Source organism: Nematolebias whitei, chromosome 6 (assembly GCF_014905685.2).
Source record: "Nematolebias whitei isolate Nwh7 chromosome 6, NemWhi1, whole genome shotgun sequence".
Classification (NCBI taxonomy): Eukaryota; Metazoa; Chordata; class Actinopteri; order Cyprinodontiformes; family Rivulidae; genus Nematolebias; species Nematolebias whitei.
In genome coordinates this window covers 47477920-47485939 of record NC_056503.1, presented here as the reverse complement: position 1 = coordinate 47485939, position 8020 = coordinate 47477920, and the positions used below count along the sequence as shown (strand labels likewise).

The 8020-nt window shown below is 42.4% G+C and overlaps 1 protein-coding gene across 1 annotated transcript in view; it reads left to right on the top strand.

Annotated features, from left to right (window-relative positions):
- prx (periaxin) overlaps positions 1 to 8020 on the top strand; it is a 36348-nt gene that overhangs the window by 28261 nt on the left and 67 nt on the right. The window contains exons 7-9 of the mRNA XM_037677939.1: positions 2968 to 3161; positions 4135 to 4376; positions 4485 to 8012. Coding sequence (XP_037533867.1) covers positions 2968 to 3161; positions 4135 to 4376; positions 4485 to 8012 — 3964 coding nt within the window. The remainder of the gene's footprint in view (positions 1 to 2967; positions 3162 to 4134; positions 4377 to 4484; positions 8013 to 8020) is intronic.

Genomic DNA, 8020 nt, shown 5'->3' with positions numbered 1-8020 from the left:
GGTACACCTCAGTTTGCAAATGTCCTCTATCAGAGACTGAGACCTCACAGTCCAAGAAAGCCAACCTGCCATTTTTTACATCTTCTCGTGTGAACTTGATGTATTTATCCACAGAGTTGATGTGGTCAGTAAAATGTTGGACTTCCTGAGATTTGATTTTAACCCAGGTGTCGTCAACATACCTGAACCAATGACTTGGTGGTGTCCCTGAAAAGGACGTCAAGGCTCTCTTTTCTACCTCCTCCATGTACAGGTTGGCAACAATAGGAGAAACTGGAGACCCCATAGCACACCCATGTTTCTGCCTATAATATTGCTCCCCATATGTGAAGTAGGTTGACTGCAGGCACAGTTTCAAGAGTTGACACAGTTGTTCTGTGGAAAGCGTGGTCCTGCTGCTCAGAGTGGTGTCTGATTTTAATCTTAACCTGACCACCTCTACTGCATCATCAACAGGAATGCACGTAAAGAGTGATGTGACATCAAAAGAGACCATTGTTTCATCAGTCTCCATGATGACATCCCTCACCTTGTCCACAAAGTCCATGGTGTTCTGTATGTGGTGTTCTGAGCTGCCAACTAAAGGGATGAGTACAGACGCCAGATATTTGGAAACATTGTAAGTGACAGAGTTAATTATACTAACGATTGGTCTTAAAGGTACACCTTGTTTGTGGATTTTAGGTAAACCATACAGACTGGGTGTGGCCTCCCCTGGGTACAGTCTGTGGTACAGAATACAGTCAATAGCCTTGTCCTGCTCCAAAATTTTCAGGCAATCTATCAATGTCTTCTTGTAACCACTTCCTGGATCTCTTTTCAGAGGTTCATAAGTGTTTACGTCACTAAGGAGTGTCATAACTTTCTCATGATAGTCTTTCTGGTTCAAAATCACTGTGCACCTTCCTTTGTCTGCTGGGAGAATGATGATGTTTTTGTCCTTGCTAAGAGTGGTGAGTGCATCCCTCTCCTCTCTACTGATGTTGGAAGGTGGTGGTTTGGCATTGCTGAGGCAGGATGAAACTTTGGGTCTGAGCTGTTCTGCTTCACCCTCTTTCATTTTGTTGTTGCGGATGGCTGACTCAGTAGCTGTGATCATCTCCACCAGAGGAATTCTACTTGGTGCAACCGCAAAGTTCAGTCCCCTGGCAAGAATCTCTGTCTCAGGCTGGGTGAGCTGTCTGTCAGATAAATTCTTCACCCACTTTTCTGTCTCCCTGGCATGTAATTGACTACTGGAGTGTTGTCTTACACCAAATGTGTTGTTATTGGAATTGTGATGGTGTTGATAGATTATTAGTAAGTTAAACTTGTTTTGTTGTCGAGTCTTGGACTTGACATGCTGTGCTAAGCGTGCCTGATCTGTACAGTCCAACACTTGCTGAAGTGTGGTCTGATCTAGACACGTTGTTAGTTTTTGTTTAATGTGCTCTTCTTTGGCCTTCAAGGCCTCAATAGTAAAATTGAGGCCTTGAAGTTAAGTTAAAATCTTCAACACTAATATATATATATATATATATATATATATATATTTTTTTTTTTTTTTTTAATTTATTTATTTATTTTTTTTTATGACCAGCTCTGCTGGTCTCACACGATCCTCTCCTCCGGAGACAGGACAAGCAGGCTCATCTTCCCAGCTCCAGCTCAGCTGGTGACTCACAGAGGCCATTCCAAGACTCCAGCCACGCGTAATCATGAAGGCCCGACCCGCGCAGACAGGCGGACAGAGACGGGTCTGCGACGAACGGTGGAAGTGATTTTAAAAAACATTTTACGTGTAAAAAAATAATAGCAATTTTTAAATCGCTTCAGCAATTTTTTAAAACATTTTTTGTATAAAAACAAAATATTATTTTATTTAAAAATCGCTTCCACCGTCCGTCCCAGACTGTCCAGTCCGCCTGACTGCCGGGCGGGATCGGGATTCAGCCTTCATGATTACGCGTGGCCGAGGTCTCGCAACGACCATCTGCGAGTCCCCATCTCCAGCTTCACAGTGGCCAGCGGAGCTCTGAGCACACAAGGCTGGTATCCGGAACCTGAGCCTCCGAGTCGGCACATCAAAGGATCTTCCACGGTGACCAGCGGAACTCGGAGCCGGGGAGATGACGCCCTGCCCGGCCTGGCGCTCCGAGGCTCCGGGGGGAGGACCGGGGTACACCAGCAGAGCTCCATCCAGCTTGCTCTGAATTATGTCGTCGGCCACCAAGCACAAAAAACGCCAGCACGTCAGCATTAGACCAAGATGTTGTCAGTATTGTTTTTAAAATCTTTAAAATAAGTCCAGCCGCTGCTCCAGTCTGAGAAATTGCAAACGGCGGATCATTGTTTTGAAAAGTTTCTGAAGGATCCAGTGACTCTGGCCCCGACTCCGCCCCCGACCAATCAGTGACCGACAGTGTTCTGACATCACGTTTTAGTACCTCTTCGTTCAGGTTAGAACCACAGAGCCAAGGGTACTGAAAATAGTAACAGGTGCTAAGTACCGGTACTAATGGAAAAGCCTCAGAACCGGGCCAAGTAGGGTACAGTCGGCCCGTACCGGTACTAATGGAAAAGGGGCATAACAATACTGTGATTGCTAGTATCACTCAGCCTCCTGTGAATAGTAAACAGCCATCAGTGTGCTAATGATCCATCGTTAGGCTGATGGTCCTTCTTGATTATGTGAGAAGCTGGTTTTGGTTGTCAGCAGCAAAACTGGTTGATCCACTCTGAGAAGGTGCTATTTAAGAGACTGAGCTGAATACAGCACCTCAAGCTGAGGAAGTCTCTTGGATGAAAGACGAAACGTTTCTACATTTTTTTTTGTTTGTTTTGCTTTGTTTTGTTTTGCTTTTTGTATGTCCAGAGGACCAGATTTAACTTTTGAGGATTTTTCTACCTGGATTATTGAGCATGCATCAGGACAAACTGAGATTAATTCGACACACGCGTGAATTTATTTTTGTCCTCTGTGTGAAGGCGATCAGCTGCTGAGTGCTAAAGTCTTCTTCGACAATGTGAAGTACGAAGACGCTCTCAGGATCCTTCAGTGTGCAGAGCCCTACAAGGTCAGCTTCCAGCTGAAGAGGACCGTCCCTAAAGACGAGGTCAGCGTGCGACCAAGAGTGCCAAGTGTGGAGGTCAAAAACCCCAAAGTCAAGATAGCCAAAATGGTAATCAATATTTTACGTATTTATGACATTAAACCATACTTGAAGTTAACGTTTCATTGATTTTCCAGTGAACTAGAACATGTTGACTTTTTAAGGTGATTTCTTTTTTGCAGTGTGATGACTTTGTCTTGCTTTTGTTGTTTTTATTTATTTGTCTGGGTTGTGCTCTTATGAACAATTTGTGGGATTTTTTTAAAATAAAATTTTCCTTAAAATTCTGACTGCTCCCTGAAAGCGTCTCTGGTTCACGTGGATAAGTTCAAGAGTTTGCTCACAAGTGATGACAGGATGGAGCAAGAGATAGACCACAGAATAAGGTCCTCGTCTGCAGTAACGAGTGTGTTGATCTGGTCTGTCATGGTGAAAAGTGTTGAGTCAAAAGGCAAAGCTTTCAATTTACTGGTCTGTCTTCTCATGTCTGAATGGATGTCTAAAAGAATGAAACCCTAGATACAAACAGCTGAAATAAGCTTCCACTGTAGGGTGGCCATGATCAGCCTTAGAAATAGGGACAAGGACCTCCATCATTTGGGGGAGCTCGGAGTAGAACTGCTGCTTCTCTGCATCAAAAAGGGTCAATGGAAGTGATTCAGGCATTTGGTTTAGGATGTCTCCTGGACACCTTCCTTTAGTGGTTTTTCAGACACATCCCAATGGGAAGAGACTCTGTGAAAGACTCAGGACTTGCTGGATAAATCGTGTATCCTTTCTGGACTGAGAACACCTTGGGATCCACAATGAGGAGGTGGAGAGTGTCACTGGGCTATGGGTGTCTGGGTTTTTCTCCTGGACCTGTTGCCTCCATCACCCAACCAGGATAGGTGATAGAAGATGGATACATAGAATTAAAAGTCAGATATGCAAAAATTAACATGTATTCACCATCAGAATCCCAAAACAGGACTAGTCACCTTTCTTTAAATGTTGTTGACTGACCATTAAAATGTTTACTGTTCATGTGTTTCTGTTGTAGAGTGTGAAGGGCACGAAGCCATTCAAGGCCCTTAAGAAAAGAGGTGGTCGTTTTGGTCTGAAGAGGTTGAAAGAGAAGCAGAGAGAAGAGCTGGTAATTGAAGGAACTCCTCCACGACTGGAAATGGGTGACGTGGATGTGGATATCTCACTTCCAAAAATCAAACAGAGGAAGAGCAGGACGTCCGAAGAAGAAGACGTCCGAGGAACAGCAAGCGTAGCGAAAGCAAAAAAAGGGATCAGGTTGGTCTTCTTTGGGTTCTGTCTCTTTTAATTTCTAAAGCTGCCTTCTAAATAAAAATATACCATTTAATGTTTACAGTATTGTTTTTGTGTCTTTTACTGCTCTAGATTTCCTCGCATGAAAGTCAAGAAATACACAAGAGCAAAGACAGAAGGGAAAGTGGAAACAGGGCAGCTAGAAGGACATGTAAACATCCCTCCATCCAAAATGCCTGAAGCTAAAGGGAAAACCAAAGGAAAAGGACACAAGTTTGGGATGACATTCCCTAAAACTAAACACATAAAGTCAGATCCTTATTTAGAAAGTGGATCGGTGGAGCTGAAGCCTCCAGATGTAAGCCTCCAGACACCATCTGTGGAGTTCAGTGTGTCACCCAGTAAAGACAAGGATGTGGAGAAGAGAGGCTTAAAGTTTAATCCCCCAAATGTAGAGTTTGCACTCCCGTTAGCAAAACCTGAGGTGTCCTTGCCAAAAGTGAAGGGATCAGCAGGAATTAAAGCTCCCAAAGTTGATGTAAAAGGAGAAGCCAATGCAGCTGAAGGGAAGATTAACGTGGAAGGCGGCATGGGAGATACAAAACTCAGAATGCCTAAATTGAAGCTTCCCAAAGTTAGATTGTCACGTCATTCGGAAGAGATTGATGGTGAAATAAAGGTAAAGACTGAGGGGATGAAAATACCTCATGTTGATGTAAAAACAAAAGGAGATGGTGAGATTAGGCTTCCTGAAACACATCTAACCAAACCAAAAGGAAAAGGTGAAGTTGGTTCTTTTGAACGTCCATCGGTTGATGCTTCTTTGCCCAAAGTTAAGTTTGGCACTGATGGTTCTCTTCAAGGTCATGAAAGAGCAGTGAAGACAGAAGTGAAGATGCCTACCATTGATATCTCTGTGCCAGAGGTGGATCTGGAATTTGATACAGGACAAAGGCTTCCAGATGAAGTGGAGGGCACCATAAAAGGAGCTAAAATCTCCATGCCAAAGGTTGACATCTCTTTACCAAAAATGGGATCTCCTGATACAGATATTAAATGTCCAGATGGAGAAGGAGAGTTTAGTGTACCTTCTGTTGACATCTCTGTCCCAATGGTGAAATCAGATGTGGATATGGATTATTACGTTGGGGGAGATGGAAAGTTCAAAATGCCTGAATTTGACATAACTCTCCCAAAACTAAAGCCATCAGAGCAAGAAGTAGAAGGGGGTTTCAAGTTACCCAAAGTGGACATAATTCTTCCCAAATACCAAAGTGATCATGAAGGAGAAGGAACGTTTCAGTTACCATCGATTGAGATGGAAGTCGACACTAAAGGTGTTAAATTCCAAAAACCTGTCATTTCACTGCCTAAACATAAAATAAAGGGAGATGTTGAAATGGATGAAGGTGCTGAAAAGGGTGGAGAGTTCAAAATGCCTTTAGTCAACATCACCCTACCTGAGATTGGAACAGGTGGGGCTGAAGTTGATTTACAAAAACACAAGATTCAGGGAGAGAAAATTAAAGTGTCATCAGTAGACATTTCTCTTCCAAATCCCAAAGGTGAGGTCAATTTTGGGGGAAAAATCAAAGGAGGTGTGAATATTCAAGGACCAAAAGTCAAAGGTGGGAAGTTCGAAACGCCCAAAATTGATCTCTCACTTCCTAAAGGAAAAGAACATGGAAATAGTGGTATTGACATTCACTCTGGAATAGATAGGAACATTGATGTACCCTATTGTGATATTGGAGTTGAAGGTCCTGAAGGTAAAACAGGAAAATTCAAAATGCCCAAAGTTAACATCATTCTTCCAAAACTGCCAGAGGGTGAAGCCAAAATTGAAAGTCCAGAAGACAAAGGGAAAATTGAAATGCCAACTACTGATATTTCTCTTCCTAAACAAAAACAAGAGGGGGATCTTAACATTGATACCAAAGGAGCCACAATTCAAATGCCTTCTTCCAACATTAATCTTCCCAAGATAAAATCCAAGGAAGCAAGTACTGATGTAAAGGGACATAAAGGAGAGTTCAAAATGCTGTCATTGGATATTTCAGGACCTAAGATTAAATCTCCAGAGGTAGATGTCAAACTTCAGGGTTCAGATGTAGATATTTCACTTCCAACACCAAAAGGGGACGTTGACATCAGTTTTGAAGGTCCTGATGGGAAAGATAGAACATTAAAAATACCAACAGTTGATGTTTTATTGCCAAAGGTAAATGTTCCTGAGGGTGAAGTCACAATAAAAGGACCTGAACTAAAAGGCAGGAAGATTGAGCTACCTGACATTGATATTTCACTGCCAAAAGGAAAATTAGATGGCGAGGCTGATGGACATGGTAGTAAAGGTGGAAAGTTCCACATGCCTTCTGTGGATTTCTCTTTACCTAAGATTAAAACTAAAAGAAGAGAGGTCAACATAAAAGGTCCAGAAATTAAAGACGGAAGTATCAACATGCCTGAAGTTGATGTTTCACCTCCAGAAGGAAAGGCTGAAGTTGAAATAAATGTTGAAGGCCCTGGTGTGAAAGGAGGAAAATTTAAGATGCCAAAGTTTGATTATTCCCTACTAAAGGGTGATGTATCTCCTTCTAAAATAAAGGCTCCAGAGGTAGACGTCAACCTGAAGGGCCCTGAGATTGGAGGGCCCCAGGTTGACTTACCATCTGTTGATATTTCACTCCCCAAAGGAAAAGTTGAGGGCAACTTTGATGTTGAGGGTCCTGAAGTCAGGGGTGGTAAGATTAAGATGCCTAAAATTGATATGTCCTTACAAAAGGATAACCTCCCAGAAGGTGATTTGAAGATAAAAGACCAAGACATAAAAACAGGGAAGATTACAATACCAGATATTGATATGTCCCTTCTCAAAGGAAACATAGGTGGAGAAATTGAAGCTGAAGGACATGTTGCCAATAGAGGGAAATTCCACATGCCCTCAATTGACGTAACTCTTCCTAAAATGAAATCAAAGCCACATGACATAGATGTTGAGGTTCCTCAAGTCCAAGGAGCCCAGGTTGACTTACCATCTGTTGATATTTCACTCCCCAAAGGAAAAGTTAGGGGCGACTTGGATGTTGAGGGTCCTAAAGTGAAGGGTGGAAAGTTTAAGATGGCAAAAAATGATGAGTCTTTACCAAAGGTTAACCTCCCAGAAGGTGATTTGTCGATTAAAGGCCCAGGCATTAAAGCAGGAAAGATTACAATGCCAGATATTGATTTGTCACTTCCAAAAGGAAAAGTAAAAAGTAGAATTGAAGCTGAAGGACATGGTGCCAAAGGAGGAACACTCCACATGCCCTCAATTGACATAACTCTTCCTAAAATGAAGACTAAGGGACCTGACATCAATGTTCAGGGTCCTGAGATTGAAGGGTTTGACATAAACATGCCTTCTCTTGATGTTTCTCTACCTAAAATAAAGTCACCAGAGCTAGATATCAATTTTGAAGGACCAGATTTAAAAGGAGAAACTGTCAAAATCCCAAGGGTTGATGTTTCACTTCCCAAAGGTACAATAGAGGGTGGCATAAATGTTGAAGGCCCTGATGTAAAAGGAGGAAAATTCAAGATGCCAAAGTTTGATGTTTCTCTACCACATGTGAGTGTACCAAAACTTGAAGGACCAGACATAAAAGGAAAAATTGAAATGCCAACTG